This window comes from Myxocyprinus asiaticus, chromosome 38 (genome assembly GCF_019703515.2).
Source record: "Myxocyprinus asiaticus isolate MX2 ecotype Aquarium Trade chromosome 38, UBuf_Myxa_2, whole genome shotgun sequence".
Classification (NCBI taxonomy): Eukaryota; Metazoa; Chordata; class Actinopteri; order Cypriniformes; family Catostomidae; genus Myxocyprinus; species Myxocyprinus asiaticus.
Genome location: NC_059381.1, coordinates 14,875,387 through 14,898,471, shown reverse-complemented (window position 1 = coordinate 14,898,471; position 23,085 = coordinate 14,875,387). Strand labels below are relative to the sequence as shown.

The 23,085-nt window shown below is 42.0% G+C and overlaps 1 protein-coding gene across 1 annotated transcript in view; it reads left to right on the top strand.

Annotated features, from left to right (window-relative positions):
* Positions 1-23,085, top strand: part of LOC127428867 (transmembrane protein 132C-like) — a 272,344-nt gene that overhangs the window by 122,860 nt on the left and 126,399 nt on the right. The window contains exon 5 of the mRNA XM_051677515.1: positions 4,115-4,258. Within this exon, the coding sequence (XP_051533475.1) occupies positions 4,115-4,258 (144 nt within the window). The remainder of the gene's footprint in view (positions 1-4,114; positions 4,259-23,085) is intronic.

Below are 23,085 nucleotides of genomic sequence, written 5' to 3'. Positions count from 1 at the left end.
AAATAAAGGTCTTCTGAATGCAAACGATTAATTATTTTTAGAAACAAAACAATACTTATATACTTTTTAACTACAAATGTTTGCTTCTGTACATCTCTGTTACGTGCGCTCATGAGAGGGATGACGTAAGCTCGTTGGTAAGGTCACGCGTCACGTGGAGGAGGAGTCAGGAAGTGCGTCATTGTTTACAAGAGAAACGTGTGCCGTTCACAAACCAAAACAGTCCAAAACAATTTAAAAACAATATAAAATAAAACAATTAAATCATTTCCAAATAATAATAAAAAAAACCCCAATGTAAACAATGACGTGCTTCCTGACTCCTCCTCCACGTGACGCGTGACCTTACCAACGAGCTTACGTCATCCCTCTCATGAGCACGTTACAGAGATGTATGGAACTATTTGTCGACTGGAGTCGTGTGGATTATTTTGATGCACCCTAAATATGCATTTTGGACCATCAAAAAATGGCGGACATTCACTTGCGTTGTTTAGAGGAGGAGGCCTGAAATGAAATCCTAAAAGTCTTAAATTCTGTTTTGATGAAGAAAGAAACTCAGATACATCTTGGATGGCCTGAAGGTGAGTAAATTATCAGCAAATTTTCATTTTTGGGTGAACTATTCCTTTAAATCACTTTCTCTTAACAGCTTTTTATCTCTTAAATGGCTGCATTCACATTTACATGACATTTCAGAACGGCACTTTCAGCAAAACCCCAGAATGAAAGCCTCAGGGAAGTGAAATGATGTCCACACAGAAAACTAACAAATAACTATGCTTCAAACATCAGGTGGAAAGCTGTAGTTCCAACCACACAACTTTGTGATGCAATGTTTGTTGGAACTGCGGTTTCAGAAAACACCAAATCGTTGAACTGTGTTGGTAACGATGGAACTTGCATAGTTGGTTTATGATGCTTTTGGGAAACGCACCCTAAATTGCATACAAAGGCCTCACTGACACGTAAAACGATTTGGGATTTTTCCGATCTTTATTACATTCAACAGCAAAACACTTATGAGACTGCGATGTTGGTAATCACATTTTGGCCACTTTCAATAGTTTTAAATTCGACATGTATATGATAATTGCTCATATGACCTACACAGGGTTGGGAGGGTTACTTTTGAAATGTATTCCACTACAGATTACAGAATACATGCTGTAAAATGTAATTTGTAACGTATTCCGTTAGATTACTCAAGGTCAGTAATGTGTTCTAAATACTTTGGATTACTTCTTCAGCACTGGTAGATTTTTTTCAATTGTTTTGTCTATAAAAACTCTGCCAGTACAGTAAGACAAAATACACTTGTTAAAAATACATTCTCTGAAAAACCTAAATATCATATGCAGTGTTGTTTCTAAAACAAGATAAATCAAACTGATCATGTTTTAAGGATTTTTAGATATTTTTACAGGAAAACAATACAAAAATTATTATCAAGAATAAAATTTTTGCCATAATATCAAAGGTCTTACTAGAAAAAAAGAAATTATGATCTAACGTGAATTTTCTTCATAAAAAAATATGATCGTGCCTGGTAACATCTGCATGTAAAATGGCTAGAAATAGTGTTTCACCGCTGTTCAAATGCACTTTGGATCGCATCATTTATATGTATAAATGTTTTCCATCTGAAAGGACTAAATATTAAATGAATCAAATGACAATAAAATGCAAAGTAATCTCTTCGGTAATCAAAATACTTTTTGAATGTAACTGTATTCTAATTACCAATGATTTCATTTGTAACTGTAGTGGAATACAGTTACTTATATTTTGTATTTTAAATACGTAATCCTGTTACATGTATTCCGTTACTCCCCAACCCTGGACCTACATCTAAACACTCTTACTTTGGGTTTTGAGCCATTGTTACACAACAGATCAGAATGCAGTTACTTTTGCAGTTTTTAGTTACTTTTTAAATTTTAGATTTAGATTTAGTTATTAGCTGTATGGGCAGCCAAACAGTTAAAAAGAGAGAGAAAACCAATATTCATGTAAACCTACTTTACTTGCGCGATGTGCTTGACTTCATGCAATATGAACACAGTCTGTCTAAAGTGAATGTTAACAGATGGAACCAAAAGTGGTGTCAACATATCATATCTGTGCATTAGTCTTTGCAGTGTAAATACAGTCAAAGCAAGGCAGATCTTTACCTTTTTCGTTCCTTGACCCAAGATGTATCCCTGGAATTTGTTGTCCTCCTCAGCTTAGTGCTCAAGGTTTTTTGATGGTTAAGTGTTTTACTCTGAGAGCAGAATTTCTTTACAATGAGACAATTTAAGTCTTTTTCTGGGTTGAATGTTTTGCAGGACAGTTATAAAAGACCTCCTAGGACTCTGAATTCCATTATATATGTGTATGTGTAAACTTTTTAGTTTTCTAGTTTTTTTCCTGGGGGAAAAAAGTTTATTTTTTAGTTTAGTTTTTTTTTTTTTCTCGGGCTGTTCATTCAAACTATCGTCCATGCTTGTAGTCTTTCATGTTGGCAATTTTGTTGGCACCAATGGAGCTTCAATAGCACATAGGATGGGGTCCTGAATTGTATACATTGCAATGCTTGTCAATTTAATTATTTGGAGAAAAACATGTCTGTAGATGCTTTACACTACAGACAAATACAAACTGATAAAAAAGTAAAGCAAAGCGAAAAGATGTAGAAAAAGGAATAAAAGCAATCATCAGGGCCATTTCTAATTACATTTGGTTTAAGCCTTTGTGATAATATCATTTCCATTATTTTCTGCATTTGAATTGCACTGTAGCCTGTCATCAGCATCCTGTCTTTTGGCTGAATGTAGGTATTAGGACCAGTCTTTAGAATAACGCAGAACGTGCACAAGGACATGTTGTACCTTTTCTATACCCAATATTCAATGTGACCAATATTCATTCTAAGAATGTAGATTGTTAATAGTGCACTAAATATTACACCTAAAGAAATGTAAAGTACTTTTAACAAATTTGTTAAAAATGAAGGACATTTACAGGAGATGAAAACTCCAGTCATATCAGTGGCCTTAAAATGTGGCCTGTTTGGTTGGCAAAAATTTGGCAACCCAAATGTTAGCATTCCCATTTCATTGGCAGTTACTAGTGCAAATAACTTAAAACAAAACAAAAGAAAGTCACTAGGAGAACATTTACCATAATATAAATATTTGTGATTAAAATGTATCTTTAAAAAAGAGAGAATTTTCAGAAAACACGGCACTTACGGCACCCTTACTTACTTGAATTTGAGAAAGTTTTTCAAGCAATTTAATATCGTTCATTCAAATTAAGTAATTTTCATTCAGCCAACATAATTTAGTTAAATTAGTCAAATCAATATACTATAGTAGTTTTAACTCAACTTTATTAGGTTAGTCAAATTCAGTTTAATTTATGAAATTTTCGTATCTTGGTCCAACTTATTTTATTTTATTAATCATTAGTAGGCTATATACCAGGTAAGCAAGAGTAAGGACAGTGAAACGACTGCACTGTCAATTTGATAGCATCTGCTTGCACAGTTATGCAGCACTCAAATCCAACATCACTTGAATGTGAAAGTCATGAAAGAACGTGAAAGTCCATCTTCAGCCTAAGCACAAGCGCCAATCTTCTCCACAATGGTAGCCTCAAACCATTTGTTCACCCAATCTAGTCCCATGCAAAGCATGCTGTGAAATGGAAATCCCCTGCCCAGTTTAATCAATGCTACAAAAAGTATTCATGTAGTCCCTTTTAAAATGGATTAAGCTCAAATGGATATGTAAACTTAAATTTTACAAATGCAATTGGATAGAACACAATGAAATCAAGTTGTGACAAAATGTTCTAGAATTGTGTTGCTTTAGTTCATTTACTTAAGTAAACTGAACAAACTGCAAAAGTCCTTTTTTGTGTTCTTTTGAATGTCTGTCATTGGAGAAAGGTGCTTTTCGCTTGCATAATGGTGTAGTTACAGCATCTACCCAAAGCGGCTGGCTGGCCCAAGCTAAGTCAAACCAAGCTGAAACATAAGCAAAACATGCTTAATGCACCTTTAATTGTAATTTTTGATGGCTCTTTTGTGCACTTACTTTTATGGTACTTTTGAAATTTACATCAGGGTCAAGTTGAAGGATGGTGTCGCGTTTCTGGGGGCGAGGGCCAGCAACCCAGTGCAGTGGACAGTCAGTCAGGACGTACGGAGCGAGGGACACAGAGTGGTCACCCTGCACTGCCGCAGAAAGGAAGCCAACTTTGGAAAAAGGTCAGTGACTATTTGGTCCATCAATTCTCACTTTCTATTAACACTTCTTGACCCAGAATTTCAAAGATTATGATTGTAGCTTCTAGCAAAAAAACACTACAAACAAAAAGGTTTTTTTCTCACTTGCTTTTCAAAGCTCAGAATTTTGAGTTGCCTTTGTAAAATTTGTGTCCAAATGCACTGACAAATGCCGTGACTTGCCTTATGGCCTCTAGTCCTTATTCTCTGCCTAATGACTGTTCTTCTAAACTCTTATTCTACTTTCAAAAATAGGCCCTCTGGTAATGGCAGCATCTTTTTCTCTAAGTAAAAGGAATAGTTCACCCAAAAATAAAAATTCTGTCATACTTTACTTGCCCTCAAGTAAAGGACTTTCTTTTTTATGTGGAACACGAAAGGAGATGTTTTAATGAATATTCTGGCCCGTGTATTCAATACAATGGCAGTGGATATTGCCTCACCTTAAAGCTTGATAAAGGACACAAAAGTGTCATAATCGTAGTCTGCTTAATTCATGCATCATATTCCAAGTCTTCTGGAGGCATACAATAGATATTTGGTGAGAAACAACCCAAAAGTATTTTCTCCATTAAAATCTTCACGTCCTTTGCACATTTGTGAGCGCTATGAGGGAAGCTCGTTCACAGTGGCATGAATTGCATTACTTTTATGGGTCCTTTTTAAGCTTTAAAACAACTCCTTTCGTGTTATGCATTAGAAAGAAAGTCATATGGGTTTGGAATGACTTGTGGCAGAATTTTCATTTTTTGATTTATCATTCCTTAAAGGTTTTTACTCCTCTTCTATGCAAGACACTTAAAAAGTCTTGCTTTGCTTTTTGCCTTTCAAACTGCAAATATATCATTTTCAAACTTGTCAGTTTGCATAATGGCTTTGCAGTGGGGGGTGGCAAACAGTACTGACAGAGCCCTGAGCTTTCGAACCATCATTTTCAACTAAAAGAGGAAAAAAAATGATGAACATTAACAGAATTTTCTTTCCTTGCCTGTGGAGGTTTATATAAATCATATTCCAATAAAGTGCAGTAATTTGAATATGCTCTCTCATTGAAATTTCTATTGCACCTAATGTGTGTGGGTTTCGAAAAGATATCCTTGTTACTGTGACATGTTTTACCTAATTGTAATTTTTGTTCCGGGCAACCAGAAAAAATAAAATTTGTGGTTTTCAGGGGCTTTAAAGTTTTATGATCCCCTCATAAGGGAGCAGTAGTTTACAACTGCTTCAAAATTACTTACAGAAATCCTTCCAAAACACTTTTATCTAGAAAAAACTCCCACAAATTTTTTTTTATAAAACACATTTCTCTGCAGAAACAGACAGCATATCCTTGCACTACCTGCACCTTGTCCTAAGAGCTTATAGGTTAACAATCCCTGGATTTTAAGCCTGCCAGTAAAACCTTGAAATTGCACAAGGCCTCAGGATGTCATTTTTACTATATATGAGGTTTTCTAGGAGGGCAGGAGGATCAGAGGACTGATGGAAGTTCCTCATCTGTTCCTTTACTTTAGAGGTCAAGAGATTATGATGATATTTAAATTAGAGAGGTACTTGAAAATGGGCGAGCTCCAGCCCACAGGGGGCAGATTGCAAATGAGCTATTGTACTTCCTCTCTGATTTCTGAAGCTCTCCACTGTCTGACTAATGAACCTTTACACATTGTACCTTTTTTTACTCGAAGAAATGTAAATTTCTGCCTTTTAAGGGGCCATTCACATAATTTTACACAGTATACAGTATTAGAGACTGTTTTCAAAAGTCTCAGAGGAACAACTGAAAACGGATTAATGTGCACGGTGCCTTAGAAGGCAGCATAATGTCACTTTTGGAACAGCATTGGGAGCTTGCCTTTGATGCCTTAATATGTTTCCCAAGTAGGCAGCTCACTACGTTTTGTAACACAGTATACTGTATTTATTTAGTTGATCTTGAGTACATTAACCAGGCATTTTAGTTCCCTATCTGTCACTCACTCGACGTTGTGTCGATGTAGTGACACTAGGGGTCACTCTTGGGAGCCCCAAACACCTCTGCTTTTTTTTAAAAAAGGCTAATGGGAATTGGCGAGTGGAATTTGCATGCCACTCCCCCAGACATATGGGTATAAAAGGAGCTGGTATGCAACCATTCATTCAGATTTTCTCTTTGGAGCTGAGCGGTTCTATTCATTGAAGCTGAATTCATCTGTGAGTTCATTCACCTCATCTGCTGGATTTTACGTGCATTTAAAGTTTCTTAAACTTTAAAGTTTAAGAACTTTAAAGTTCTTAAAACTTTAAAGTTCTTTCCGTTTGTGTGTTATTCCTGGTTGCGGTCATTATCTCTCCGCTTCTGACAGCCACGATCGCTGTCTTACATGTCTGGGCGCTGCCCACGCGGAGACATCGTTCGTGGATGGGTCTTGTCCTCATTGTGAGAACATGACCATGGCAATGTTGCAGTCACGGCTTGCATTCGTAAGAAAGTCGGACGCAGAGGTTTCGACTGGGCTTTCTCCTTCGGGAATGGTCGCCCAGTCTCAGGCCGACGTGGAAATGATGGACATGCTTTCCCAGGCGGCCGCGAGCGTCGGGCTAGAGTGGAACCCTCCACTCTCCCCTGAACCCTCGCGGCTCAACGGTTGGTTCCTGGGCTCGGGGCGCTGCCCACGGCCATGCCCCGCCCCCGTTCCTTTCTTTCCGGAAGTGCATGAGGAGCTGACAAGATCTCACTACCCTCAATGGTGGAGTGGCCAGGGGGTATTTGGTGATCCCTCAGGTGGACAAGGCGCTCGTGGTGCACTTGTGTCCGCAGAGCGCCGCCACATGGCGCGGGCGCCAGAAGCTCCCGTCCAGGGCCTGTAGGTTTATGTAATCCCTGATGACTAGGGCCTATGGTGCCACTGGACAAGCCGCCTCCGCCCTGCACGCCATGGCTCTCCTGCAACTACACCAAGCCAAGGCGCTAAAAGAACTGCACGAGGGTAGTTCTGACCCGGGATTGATGCAGGAACTGCACTCGGTGACCGACCTCGCTCTCCGGGCAACGAAGGTCACAACGTGGTCTCTCGGGCAGGCGATGTCCACCCTGGTGGTCCAGGAGCGCCACCTTTGGCTCAACTTGGTCTCACAGCTGGCCGCTAATAACCCGAGGAAGGCTTCGAAGCACCCCTGAGACGGGCAACCCAGGGGCAAGGAGACATGCTTCTCTGGAGCTGGTGAGCAGACCACTCCATCCCCTGGTGGAGGGCCGGTAGGAGAATCCTTTTTTCATTTTGGCTTCAGACTCAAGTCCCTAGATGGGCATGGTGCCGCGGGACACATCGTGTGGCCATCATGCTGATCTGTCACCACCTCTTCAGTCTTTGGACCGACCTTGCATTTCTATGGGCAGGGGTTCCCCTAGAGCAGGTCTCCAGGTGCATCGTGGTTACAACAGATGCCTCCAAGATGGGCTGGGGCGTCATATGCAACGGGCATACAGCTGCTGGCTCCTGGACTGGCCTGTAGCTGCATTGGCACATCAACTGCCTAGAGTTGTTGGTAGTATTGCTCGCCCTGCGGAGGTTCCGGCCGTTGATCCAGGGCAAGCATGTGTTGGTCCAGACGGACAACACCGTGATGGTAGTGTACATCAACCGTCAAGGCAGTCTACGCTCCCGTTGCATGTCACAACTCGCCCGCCGTCTCCTCCTCTGGAGTCAGCAGCACCTCAAGTCGCTATGAGCCACTCACATCCCGGGTGACCTCAACACTGCAGCGGACGCGCTGTCAAGACAGGTTACCCTCAGGGGAGAGTGGAGACCCCCAGGTGGTCCAGCTGATTTGGAGTCGATTTGGTCAAGCACAGGTAGACCTGTTTGCTTCCCGGGAATCCTCCCACTGCCTGCTTTGGTACGCCCTGACCGAGGCACCCCTCGGTATAAATGCACTGGCACACAGCTGGCCCCATGGACTACGCAAATACGTGTTTCCCCCAGTGAGCCTACTTGCACAGACCCTGTAAAAGGTCAGGGAGGACGAGGAGCAGATCGTCCTAGTAGCACCCTACTGGCCCACCCAGATGTGGTTCTTGGATTTCACATTCCTCGTGACACGGGGTGTGGTCTCCGCAGTGTCTTCCCCTTGGGAAGGACACCCCCCAACGTAGACACTTATGGCTCCCAGTCGGTTAACAAATTCCACTCTTTTTGGGGAGAAAAAAGAGGAAAAGAGGCCTTGGCTGGGCTAGCCTGTCCCTATTGTTGGGCAGTCGACTTGTTCCTGAAGGACCATTCGACGCTCATAAGAGCATTGGGCGAGGTTACGTGATGGCCTGGTGTGCTGGCTACGAGACACACAGCGGTCTGCCCGTCTCGCACCGCCAGTTCACGTACCACAGTTCAGATAGTTGTGGCGTTTTGTATAGGGACCCCTAGTGTCACTACATCGACACAACGTCGAGTGAGTGACAGATAGGGAACATCATGGTTACTTTTGTAACCTTCGTTCCCTGATGGAGGGAACGAGACATTGTGTCCCTCTTGCCACAATGCTGAACTACCCGCTGAAATGGCCGGGACCTTGTCTCGGCTCCTCAGCACAAAACCTGAATGAGTGGTTGCATACCAGCTCCTTTTATACCCGTATGTCCGGGGGAGTGGCATGCAAATTCCACTCGCCAATTGTTATGGCATCAATGATCCTCTGCTTGGAGACAGCGCTTCCTTTCAGCTGTCCACCAAAGCAGACAAAGAGCTGCCCAGAGACTCCTGGGGCAGCACTTGCAGGTTCACCACCTGATCCCTAAAAGGGGTCGTGGGAACCTTGGGCACATAGCCCGGTTGGGGTCTCAGGATCACGTGAGAGTAGCCCAGACCGAACTCCAGGCACGTTTCACTGACAGAGAACGCTTGCAGGTCTCCTACTCTCTTGATGGAAGTGAGCGCAGTCAGGAGGGCAGTCTTTAAAGAGAGTGCCTTAAGCTCAGCTGACTGCAGGGGCTCAAAGGGGGCTCTCCATAGATCCTGAAGAACTACAGAGAGGTCCCATGAGGGAATGAGGTGCGGTCTGAAGGGATTCAACATCCTGGTGCCTCTCAGGAACCTGATGATCAGGTCGTGCTTCCCTAAAGACTTACCGTCCACTGTGTCATGGTGTGCTGCTATAGCGGCTACATACACCTTCAAGGTGGAGGGGGACAGCTGCCCTTCCAACCTCTCCTGCAGGAAGGAAGGCACCGATCCGACTGCGCATCTCTGGGGGTCTTAGCGTCGGGAAGAACTCCACTTAGCGAACAGACGCCACTTCAAGGCATACAGGCACCTCGTAGAGGGGGCCCTAGCCTGAGTGATCATGTTTACCACCGTGGGTGGTAGGCCACTTAAGTCTTCTGCATCCTGTCCAGGGGCCAGACATGGAGATTCCAGAGGTCTGGCCGTGGGTGCCAGATGGTGCCCCGTCCCTGAGAAAGAAGGTCCTTCCTCAGGGGAATTTGCGAGGAGCGTGAGGTCCGAGAACCACGTCTGGGTGGGCCAGTAGGGTGCTACCAGGACGACCTGCTCCTCATCCTCCCTGACCTTGCACAGGGTCTGTGCAAGTAGGCTCACTGGGGGAAACGCATATTTGCATAGTCCAAGGGGCCAGCTGTGTGCTAGCACGTCTATACTGAGAGGTGCCTCAGTCAGGGTGTACCAGAGCAGGCAGTAGGATTCTTGGGAAGCGAACAAGTCTACCTGTGCCTGCCCGAATCGACTCCAAATCAGCTGGACCACCTGAGGGTGGAGTCTCCACTCTCCCCTGAGGGTAACCTGCCATGACAGTGCGTCTGCTGCAGTGTTGAGGTCTTCCGGGATGTGAGTGGCTCGCAGTGACTTGAGGTGCTGCTGACTCCAGAGGAGGAGATGGCGGGTGAGTTGTGACATACAGCGGGAGCGTAAACCGCCTTGATGGTTGATATATGCTACCGTTGCCGTGTTGTCTGTCCGAACTAACACATGCTTGCCCTGGATCAACAGCCAAAACCTCCGCAGGGCGAGCAGAATTGCCAGCAACTCGAGGCAGTTGATGTGCCAATGTAGCCACGGGCCCGTACAGGAGCCAGTGGCTGCGTGCCCATTGCATACAGTGCCCCAGCCCATTTTGGAGGCATCTGTCATAACCACAACGTGCCTGGAGACCTGCTCTAGGGGAATGCCTGCCCGTAGAAATGTGAGGTAGGTCCAAGGGCTGAAGAGGCGGTGACAGACCGGTGTGATGGCCACGCGATGTGTCCTGCAGCGCCATGCCCATCTCAGGACTCAAGTCTGGAGCCAGTGCTGAAGCGGTCTCATATGCATCAACCCGAGTGGAGTGGCCACCGATGAGGATGCCATATGCCCCAGGAGCCTCTGAAACAGTTTCAGTGGAACCCCTGTCTTCTTTCTGAACGCCTTCAAACAGGTCAGCACTGGCTGTGCACGCTCGTTCGTGAGGCGCGTCGTCATTGAGACTGAGTCCAACTCCAAGCCGAGAAAAGAGATGCTCTGAACTGGGAGAAGCTTGCTCTTTCCCCAGTTGACCTGAAGCCCTAGTCGGCTGAGGTGCGAGAGCACCAGGTCCTTGTGTGCACACAACACATCCCGAGAGTGAGCTAGGATTAGCCAATCGTCGAGATAGTTGAGGATGCGAATGCCCACTTCCCTTAACAGGGCAAGGGCTGCCTCTGTGACCTTCGTGAAGATGCGAGGGGACAAGGACAGGCCAAAAGGGAGGACCTTGTACTGATACGCCCGACCCTCGAATGCAAACCGCAGGAAGGATCTGTGTCGAGGTAGAATCGAGACGTGGAAGTACGCATCCTTCAGGTCTATCGCCGCTAACCAATCTTAATTCTGGACTCTCGCTAGAATGCGTTTTTGCATCAGCATCTTGAATGGGAGTCTGTGTAAAGCCCGGTTCAGTACTCGCAGGTCCAAGATTGGCCGCAACCCACTGCCTTCCTTCGGTACAATGAAGCAGGGGCTGTAAAACCCATTATTCATCTCGGCCGAAGAGACAGGCTCTATCGCATCCTTCTGTAGGAGGGTAGCAATCTCTGTGTGCAAGGTAGCAGCGTTCTTGCCCTTCACCGAGGTTAAGTGGACGCCGCTGAACTTGGGCAGATGCCTGGCGAACTGAATCGCATAGCCAAGTCGGACGGTCCGGACCAGCCATTGCGACGGGTTGTAATGCACAAGCCACGTGTCCAAGCTCCGGGCGAGGGGGACCAAGGGGACAATCTCATCGGATGTACCGACGGATGGGGCCTTGCGGCAGGGCAGAGCCTGAGGTGCCACGCCGTGTTATGGCCATGCTGAGTTCAGGGACATCGAAGCACTTACCTGGCTCCTTGCGACCACCCCCAGAACAGCCTGGGATGGGGGAGGAAGAGGCTTGTCCTCGTGACCCGTGGAGACTGTCACATCGGGGGCGGATTTGTGCCACAGCTGGGCGCAGGGGCGGGGAGACAGCCGCTGGAGCGCCAAACCTGCCAAAATGGAATGGTGGACAGTGGTCGTGACGACGGCCGTGCACACCGGGTATGTGAACCAGGGAACTAGGAAACCGCTCTTTTGCTGAACTCTTGTGTACCGCAGCCACTTGGGCATGCGGCGAAATTAAATGAAAAGGCAACAAAAGATTCTCATCCCGGCCCTCCACCGGGGGATGGAGTGGTCTGATTACCAGCTCCAAGCTGCGGGTTTCATCATTCCTGGGTCACCTGTCTCAGGGGCGCTTTGAAGCCTTTCGTGGGTTCTTGGTTGCTTGCCGTGAGACGGGTGGCGTCTGCTTCCTGCGGTGAGCTCCTCGTGCACTTCCTGGAAGAAAGGAACTGGGGTAGGGTGTGGCTGTGCCCGGGAAAGCATGTCCATCATCTTCCGCGTCTGACTGGACGAGCCTGCTCTCCGATGCTGCGCTCGAGAGCTCATCACCTTCGCGGGCTCCGAACAAGAGGTCGAACTCGCCATGAGATGAGCCGGCGGACTCATCCGGAAGCCCGATCAGGGCAGACGAGCGTGCTGGGGAATGGGAGGTCTGCTGGGGGATACCCGGCGGAGGTTGTCCCATTGGGGTCCCCAAATCGCCCCCAGTGCTAGCCGCGCTGGCCTCATACCCATAGGTATTTGGTACTTTCTTACGAAGGCAAGACGCGACTGCAACGTTGCCATGGTCATGTTCTTGCAATGAGTACATGATCCATCCAAGAACGCTGTCTCTGCGTGGGTAGCGCCCAGACACGAAAGATAGCGATTGTGACCATCAGAAGGCGAGAGATAATGACCGCAACCAGGAATAACACACAAATGGAAAGGCATCTTTAAAAAGTCACGTCTTTAAAAAGATGTTCTGTGTGTGCCACTCTTTTAGAGAAATATACTCTTTTATTTCTGCCGAAGCACCCAGGGGCGTTCTCTGCAGTGCACCAGTGCAGAGGAGGGAGAAGCCGCTGAAATGCGCCGTCAGATCAGTTCGGGGGAGTGGTATGCATATACCACTCGCCCATTTTCATTGGCCTTTTATCAAAGACCAGAGGTGTTTCGGGCTCGACGTCGAGTGAGTGACAGATAGGGAACCAAGGTTACAGTGAGACACAATGGAAGTGAATGGTGACAATTTTTGGAGGACATAAAGGCAGAAATGTGAAGCAAATAATTTTATAAAAGCACTTACATTAACATATTAACATACATATTCCTTTAAAAATTTAATTAGATTTGAAAGTTGTTGTTATGGTTTAGTCATAACCTTAATTGGTCACAATGTAGCTGATAAATGAAGCAGAGGCAAACCAGTATTTGTATTGGGCTGTATAATTAAAGCACTGTATAGGATAAATGGTCAAATTATCCAATTCTTATTACAACACTCTTGCAGTGCAGGGTATGTCAAACTAGCAGAGAATCTGATGACTCATATGAGAGCAATTATGTTGGAGCATCTCACAGATAAAGATGTGAAGTTGTAGTCATATGTGGCTGCAAATGATTAAAAAGAGAGAAAAATAAATAAATTGTGTCTTCTACAGGGAATGTCACAAGTCATCAAGACTTCTCTGCCAGAAAAGCAATATTGCGCTGCTTGAAAGTGTACATTGTAGAATCAAAACGTAAAACCGACAGATCTCAGCTTTTATGGTGCGCTGCACTCCATGTATTTCTGTTTACTTTAAAATGTGCCCACCCTCCTCATCCTCTCTCTGTCTGCACACATTCTGTCTCTCTCATTCAGTATGACTGCGGTGGATTTTTTTTTTTTCTTTTACATATTCCTCTCAAACGGTGTGTGAAATGAGAGGATCAGTTACTCCTGGAAGAAGCAGATGTGCTTCCAATAAATCCCTCATGCGGAATCCATGAATCCACAGCCTTGCCCCGTTTACACTACAAACAATAATTTCCTTAGTCTCTATTTTTTCCCCAGTCTTGTTTTCTAGTAAAAATACCTAAATATCCATAAGACTGAAGTGTGAAATTTCTGTACCACTAGTGTCAAACGGAATTGGAAAAATAATGATTGTTTTCAAACAGGTTTCCTGAACACTTCACACATTATCCATTGGTCGGCCAAACACATAATGACACCCCAAACCAAAAGGCATTGGTTGAACCAGTGATACTTTGTCAGGCTGGTCAGGATACTCAAACGAACAGAGCAATGCTTTGCTAGTGCCACAGAGTCATACTGCCCCAAAAAAGCCAAAACGTTGTCAAAAAAGTCAAAAAGTTTTTTGATTGTCCAGCCAAATGAGAAATTCTTCTAAAAATCTTAATTTGTGTTCTGCAGAAGAAAGAAATTCATACATATCTGGGATGGCATGAGGGTGAGTAAATGATGAGAGCATTTTCATTTTTGGGTGAACTATTCCTTTAACCAAAAAGTGCTTGCAGTTTTTGGTTTTACCTCACTTTAGCTGTTCACTTTGATGGCTCATGTTACCTTGGGTAAAGAGGCTGTAATTGGGACTTGAGTGCTGTGTCTGGCCATGTTACTTGCTGTTTTGTGCTGGTATTGATTTAGCTGTGGGAACGGCACTTGTGGAGGTGCTTGAAGCGGCGCAGCAAGGCATCTAATCATGGGGTTGGGACTCTGCTCAATGGGGTAGGCTATATTCCCTCATACTGTCAATTGCGCAGAGCCAGGATGATTCCTGGCTTAAAAACGAACATGATACTCTTTCATCAAGTTATTTATTCTGTTCATTGGAGCTCCGCAGCAGGGATTAGACTGAGCCATCTCGTCTTTTGCTTTGAGTTTGTCCTTTCTTCTCTCAGACTGCCACTGGATCGATGGAGAGGTGGGATTTCTGGTGAACAGACTGCCCCCCTCCCTCCCCATCTCTTTCTCGGATGCACTACTCTCCCATCAAAGCATGTTTGATATGTCAGGTCTGCTCTGGTGTCTGTTTCTGCTAAAACATTTTAATGGTCTCTACCTTGTTTTTATTGCTGAAGTAAATATCCCGCTTTCCTTCTCCCCTCCCCACAAATGCAATTGATTGCTTATGCACTTCACTCACCGAGAAGATGTTCAACACCTTAAAGCCATCAGACTAAGTTTGACTTGAATGCAAACTACACCCTTTCCCCAAAGGTGTTGGATTTAAATTCAACACATGCTTGTCAGCATCCATCTGTCAGGGATCGCCAGCCTGCCTGTGTATTGATAAGAAATCTTGAACTCTGTGAATTCATTATGAGGGACAGAGAAATGAAAACATTCACAAAACAAACATGCACATCCATCAGCCATTCGCAATGGCGAGTATATTTCAATGAAAGAATCACAGGCGAATACATTAAACAGCTGCGCCACCTTTGCATGCAGTATTTCAAAGCAAAAACCTGCGTCTTATTCACGCATCACTCACAATCCAGTTTGACCAGGTGCTAAATGCACTGAAATAACACTGCATTGTGGCCTTGATTTAAAAAAGGTTTGCGTGTATAGAAACATGTGCAAACTTGATATTAAGCTAAAACAAAAGGTCAGAGCTGATCTACTAGTGTAGTCTTTTAAAGATTGCGTCTTTTAGATGTGCAAAATAGCACGTCTTGGCAATTTTTGCGTGTTTCCCCAAAATGAATATGCAATTTACAGGCGTGCTTTCAAATGTGCAAAATAAAGGGTGGTTTATATGCAAATGAATCAAATTACACCGCTAAGTGATTTATTAAACCTGAAAGTCATTTCAGAATCAGAAACTATGAGAGCAAATTAATACGAATGAAAGGAAGGCATTAATCTGATTTGCACTGTGCATCATGCTGTCATTGTGAAAAAAGGAGACTTTGATAACAGATAATACATAGAACACCCTTTATTGACACACATTAATGTGAAATTCACTTTGAAACTATGAGAGCAAATTATATATATATATATATATATATATATATATATATATATATACAGGTGCATCTCAATAAATTAGAATGTCGTGGAAAAGTTCATTTATTTCAGTAATTCAACTCAAATTGTGAAACTCGTGTATTAAATAAATTCAATGCACACAGACTGAAGTAGTTTAAGTCTTTGGTTCTTTTAATTGTGATGATTTTGGCTCACATTTAACAAAAACCCACCAATTCACTATCTCAAAAAATTAGAATACATCATAAGACCAATAAGAAAAACATTTTTAGTGAATTGTTGGCCTTCTGGAAAGTATGTTCATTTACTGTATATGTACTCAATACTTGGTAGGGGCTCCTTTTGCTTTAATTACTGCCTCAATTTGGCGTGGCATGGAGGTGATCAGTTTGTGGCACTGCTGAGGTGGTATGGAAGCCCAGGTTTCTTTGACAGTGGCCTTCAGCTCATCTGCATTTTTTGGTCTCTTGTTTCTCATTTTCCTCTTGACAATACCCCATAGATTCTCTATGGGGTTCAGGTCTGGTGAGTTTGCTGGCCAGTCAAGCACACCAACACCATGGTCATTTAACCAACTTTTGGTGCTTTTGGCAGTGTGGGCAGGTGCCAAATCCTGCTGGAAAATGAAATCAGCATCTTTAAAAAGCTGGTCAGCAGAAGGAAGCATGAAGTGCTCCAAAATTTCTTGGTAAACGGGTGCAGTGACTTTGGTTTTCAAAAAACACAATGGACCAACACCAGCAGATGACATTGCACCCCAAATCATCACAGACTGTGGAAACTTAACACTGGACTTCAAGCAACTTGGGCTATGAGCTTCTCCACCCTTCCTCCAGACTCTAGGACCTTGGTTTCCAAATGAAATACAAAACTTGCTCTCATCTGAAAAGAGGACTTTGGAACACTGGGCAACAGTCCAGTTCTTCTTCTCCTTAGCCCAGGTAAGACGCCTCTGACGTTGTCTGTAGTTCAGGAGTGGCTTAACAAGAGGAATACTGTAGCCAAATTCCTTGACATGTCTGTGTGTGGTGGCTCTTGATGCCTTGACCCCAGCCTCAGTCCATTCCTTGTGAAGTTCACCCAAATTCTTGAATCGATTTTGCTGGACAATCATAAGGCTGCGGTTCTCTCGGTTGGTTGTGCATCTTTTTCTTCCACACCTTTTCCTTCCACTCAACTTTCTGTTAACATGCTTGGATACAGCACTCTGTGAACAGCCAGCTTCTTTGGCAATGAATGTTTGTGGCTTACCCTCCTTGTGAAGGGTGTCAATGATTGTCTTCTGGACAACTGTCAGATCAGCAGTCTTCCCCATGATTGTGTAGCCTAGTGAACCAAACTGAGAGACCATTTTGAAGGCTCAGGAAAACTTTGCAGGTGTTTTGAGTTGATTAGCTGATTGGCATGTCAAAATATTCTAATTTATTGAGATAGTGAATTGGTGGGTTTTTGTTAAATGTGAGCCAAAATCATCACAATTAAAAGAACCAAAGACTTAAACTACTTCAGTCTGTGTGCACTGAATTTATTTAATACACAAGTTTCACAATTTGAGTTGAATTACTGAAATAAATGAACTTTTCCATGACATTCTAATTTATTGAGATGCACCTGTATATATTCACTGGAAGCCAAAAGTTTGGAACAATGTGCTGTTTCGGAAGGAAATTGGTACTTTAATTCACCAAAGTGGTATTCAACTGATCACAAAGTGTAGTCAGGACATTACTGATGTAAAAACAGCACCATTACTATTTGAAAAAAGTCATTTTTGATCAAATCTAGACAGGCCCCATTTCTAGCAGCCATCACTCCAACACCTTATCTTTGAGTAATCATGCTAAATTGCTAATTTGGTACTAGAAAATCACTTGCCATTATATCAAAGTTGAAAGCTATATGGTTTTTTAAATGAAATAAATTAAATGAAGCTTAACATTGTCTTTGTGTTTGTTTTTGAGTTGCCACAGTATGCAATAGACTGGCATGTCTTAAGGTCAATATTAGGTCAAAAAGGGCAAAAAAGAAACAGCTTTCTCTAGGAATGAAGGCTATACAATGCTTGAAATTGCCAAAAAAAACGGAAGATTTCATGCAAAGGTGTACACTACAGTCTTCAAAGACAAAGGACAACTGGCTCTAACAAGGACAGAAAGAGATGTGGAAGGCCAGATGTACAACTAAACAAGAGGACAAGTACATCAGAGTTTCTAGTTTTAAATAGACACCTCACATGTCCTCAGCTGACAGCTTCATTGAATTCTACCCGGTCAACACCAGTTTCATGTACAAAAGTAAAGAGAAGACTCAGGGGTGCAGGCCTGAAGAATTGCAAAGAAATAGCCACTTTTGAAACAGAAAAACAAAAAGAAAAGGTTAGAGTGGGCAAAGAAACACAGACATTGGACAACAGATAATTGGAAAAGAGTGTTATGGATCTTAACCCCATTGAGCTTTTGTGGGATCAGCTAGACTGTAAGGTGTGTGAGAAGTGCTCGACAAGACAGCCACATCTATGGCAAGTGCTACAGGAAGCGTGGGGTGAAATGTCACCTGAGTATCTGGACAAACTGACAGCTAGAATGCCAAGGATCTGCAAAGCTGTCATTGCTGCACGTGAAGGATTTTTTGATGAGAACTCTTTGAAGTAGTTTAAGAAGTTCTGAACATTTTTTTTTCAAATTGTAATCATAATTTTTCATGTTATTAATGTCCTGAATATAAATTGTGATCAGTTGAATCCCACTTTGGTGAATAAAAGTACCAAATTCTTTCCATAAGAGCAAAATCTGCACATTATTCCAAACTTTTGGCCGTCAGTGTGTGTGTATGTATGTATATTATAGGGTTGGGGAGTAACGGAATGCATGTAACTTACTTTTTTATGTATTTCAAATACAAAATATAAGTAACTGTATTCCACTACAGTTACAATTTAAATCATTGGTAATTAGAATACAGTTACAATCAAAAAGTGTTTTGATTACTGAAGAGATTACTTTGCATTTTATTGTCATTTGATTCATTTAATATTTAGTCCTTTCAGATGGAAAACATTTATACATATAAATGATGCGATCCAAAGTGCATTTGAACAGAGGTGAGACACTTTCTTATGATGTGTTACATTCATATGAGCAGACAGATAAGTTTGAAGTAAGTTAGGAGCAGATGAAATAGAAATAAACCTTGTGTAAATTGTCAGCTTTATGCTAAGCTAAAATGCTATTTCTAGCCATTTTACATGCACATATTACCAGGCACGATCATATTTTTTTATTAAGAAAATTCACGTTGGATCATAATTTATTTTTTTCTAGTAAGACCTTTGATATTAGGGCAAAAATCTTATTCTTGATAATCATTTTTGTATTGTTTTCCTGTAAAAATATCTAAAAATCCTTAAAACAATATCAGTTTGATTTATCTTGTTTTAGAAACAACACTGCATAAGATATTTAGGTTTTTCAGAGAATGTATTTTTAACATGTGTATTTTGTCTTACTGTACTGGCAGAGTTTTTATAGTCAAAACAAGTGAAAAAAATCTACCAGTGCTGAAGAAGTAATCCAAAGTATTTAGAATACGTTACTGACCTTGAGTAATCTAATGAAATACATTACAAATTACATTTTTCAGCATGTATTCTGTAATCTGTAGTGGAATACATTTAAAAAGTAACCCTCCCAACCCTGTATATATATATATATATATATATATATATATATATATATATATATATATATACACGATCAGCCACAACATTAAAACCACCTGCCTAATATTGTGTAGGTCCCCCTCATGCCGCCAAAACAGCGCCAACCCGCATCTAAGAATAGCATTCTTCTTACCACAATTGTACAGAGCGGTTATCTGAGTTGCTGTAGACTTTGTCAGTTTAAACCAGTCTGGCCATTGTCTGCTGACCTCTCTTATCAACAAGGCATTTCCGTCCGCAGAACTGCTGCTCACTGGATGTTTTTTATTTTTGGCACCATTCTGAGTAAATTCTTGAGACTGTTGTGTGTGAAACTCCCAGGAGATCAGCAGTTACAGAAATACTCAAACCAGCCCATCTGGCACCAAATCACTGAGATACAAAAATTTCACCATTCTGATGGTTGATGTGAACATTAGCTGAAGCTCCTGACTCGGATCTGCATGATTTTATGCACTGCACTGCTGCCACATGATTGGCTGATTAGATAATTGAATGGATTATTGTTGGTGCCAGACGGGCTGGTTTGAGTATTTCTGTAACTGCTGATCTCCTGGGAATTTCACGCACAACAGTCTCTAGAGTTTACTCAGAATAGTGCCAAAACAAAAAACTAAAAAACATCCAGTGAGCGGCAGTTCTGCAGACGGAAATGCCTTGTTGATGAGAGAGGTCAGCAGAGAATGGCCAGTCTGGTTCGAACTGACAAAGTCTACGGTAACTCAGATAACCGCTCTGTACAATTGTGGTGAGAAGAATAGCATCTCTGAATGCTATTCTGAGATGCTAGTTGGCGCTGTTTTGGTGGCATGAGGGGGACCTACACAATATTAGGCAGGTTTTTTTTTAATGTTGTGGCTGATCGGTGTATATATACTGTATATATATAATATATTAATTATTATTTAATTTATATACATATAAATATAATAATAATTTGTATTTCTTCTTAACTTCTTAATCTGTATTTTTGTGTTATTTTACAGTAATAATATCTATGCATAAAGATAAAAAGATACATTTACTTTTTTGTGTAAGATAATAAGAAAATATTTGTTGTTTAAAGAATATTTCTTAAATTGTTATTTTTCTTTTTTAAAGCATAAACCTGACTGCATTTTGTCAGATTTATGCTTTAAAAAAAATCACAGATGGGGTAAGAAAACAAGTCTTAATATCTAATGCAATTTTATTTCAAATAAATGAATTTTGTTTTAAGGATGTTTAGATATTTTTTTTCCTGGAAAACAGTTAAAGACAAAATACTGCTTAAGAAAAAAAAATTTGGTTGTGCTATCGGCAGGCACGATTCATTCTTATTGAATTTCCCTGTCTGACTTCATACAAAACCAATCACACTAAACTGTTTCTGAGGCTGTGCTGTGATTTCTAAAGCAGTCAGAGCTCTACTGAACACCCTTCCCTCTTCTCTGGTTAATTTCATTAAAGCAGTGTGTCTGGACCACATAATCGGGCTGCTGATTCAGAGTCGACCCTGATGTGACCCCGCCTCTTACCCTCTGCCTCTCTACCTCATTAATGTGCCAAGGAATCATTTGCAGTTTCTCTCTCCAAATACACACACACACACACACACGCGCACACACATACTTATGTCGCTGCCTCTGTGTCAAAAGGATCACCCCACAGGTCAGCGCACTATTGAGCTCTGTTAGTATCTGCTCGTAACAAACTCACTTATTGTGCTGTCAGAAAATCCCAGCCATATAAAGGGCAACAAGGACAAGTATAAAGTGTCTCTGATACTCCTACAATGTACTACGTGCTTTTCGTTATTGTTACTGGCCAGACACAGAAAAGGTTTAGTGCTTAGATTTCTTAGTTCACTGCAGTAGTTACAAGCCTCCGTTGTACTATTTGTCATCCCTGGGGCACAGACATGTGTTTTTATGGTTTCTGGCAGTTGTAGTCTTAGGGGGAATGTCTAGTTCTTACAGACAACTCTGAACATTTTGTCAGCATAGTACACTTATCTGTGTTACAGTACCTAATATGTGAGAAACATGAGTTTTAAAGGAATATAATTAGGGGTGGCGATATATCCAAAGCTCACAGTATGAGTAATTTGAGTAAATAGGTAATTATATATTACAGTAATGGTTTAATCAGATTATAATTATATATGTTTGACATTCAGTGGAACATGGGTTTATATATTATATTACCATGTGGAAAAGCCTATTTTTTGAATAATCCAGTAAATTAAATACTTTGCACACATATGAAAGGTATCTAATTTCTTTTTCTTTAAATTTATTTATTTTATTTTGTTTTTTTGGAACATGTCTGACATAAAAGCAACACTGCAAAAAATACATTTCTTACTGAGTAGTTTTGTCTTGTTTTCCAGTAAAAATATTTAAACATTCTTAATGTGATAGTTCACTCAAAAATAAAAATTCTCTCATCATTAACTTATCATCCCAGATGTGTATGGCATTCTTTCTTCTGCAGAACACAATAGAAGATTTTCATAAGAATATCTCAGCTCTGTTCTGTAGGTTCTTTCAATACAACTGAATGGTGACCAGACCTTTGACGCTCCTAAAAATGCCATAAAGGCAACATAAAATTAATCAATGCGAAAAAATAAAACTTTATTCCAAAGGTAAACAAGTTTATTTTTCTTCCTATATATATATATATATAAATAAATAAATAAATAAAAATTAAGCATAAACCCCAATACATTTTGTTAGAATTCTCTGAAAACAAGACTTAATATCTTATGTTATTCTGTTCTCCAGTAATTTTTTCTTGTTTTAAGAATGTTTAGATATTTTACTGTAAAATAAAACAAAAATACTCCATAAGGAAAAGATTTTTTGCAGTGCATGAAATTATTTGGGAAAGGACGAGAGGAAATCTAAGACACTGGCAAGATTTGAACCTGCATCTTCTGCATGAGCACCACAGATCAACATATCTGGAGTATGTGCACTAACCAATAGGCTATGGCTCTGACTCAGAATAAATCTTTGTTTTCCACATTTGCCAGCTGTTTTTGTTTTACTGTGATGTAAAATTCCTTTATTAGGACAAGACCCTCACTGTTGACATTGAATTCCTACAGCATCAAGTCCTAGAAATACGTCTGAAGTTGAATGCCCTTTAAGAACAGATGGTCTTATTTCTCACTCCCATTGGGGTATCTTTTTGTATGTCTAGTTGGTGTTGGTGAAATGAAGTGCTGCAGGATGGTTCGGATTAAATTGCCACCCTGGATTTGTACTAGGGCTGTGTTGATACAATCAAATATAGATATATCGCGATACTTTTTCTCACAATATTGTATCAATACTTAGATCCATTGTGACAGACAGGTCTCTTGCTCATCGTAAAGGAGGAAGCGGGAACTCCGTGGCGATTTTAGGGGGTGGCCTGTGGTGGCCTGGGCCACCCCTGAAATCTCATTGGCCACCCTGTGGCCACCCCAGAACTGATTGGTAGTTCATCATGTTCATCAACACAAGAACGAAGAACCAATAGGAACACCTGTCAATCAAAGATGACATCTCAGGTCATTTGTTGATTTAGAGCCACACTGACCCAGGGTCAGTTTTATTTTTCTGACCATTATAGTAGTGGTGGGACTGAAGCTGTGTGAGCTGATCTTTAATCAGTGGGGGGAGGGGCAGGCCGCGGGTGGCCAGGCAGGTGCCGCAGGTCGAGGGCGCAGCGGGCGCCAGGTCTGGAGTATAATGGTCGGTCAGAA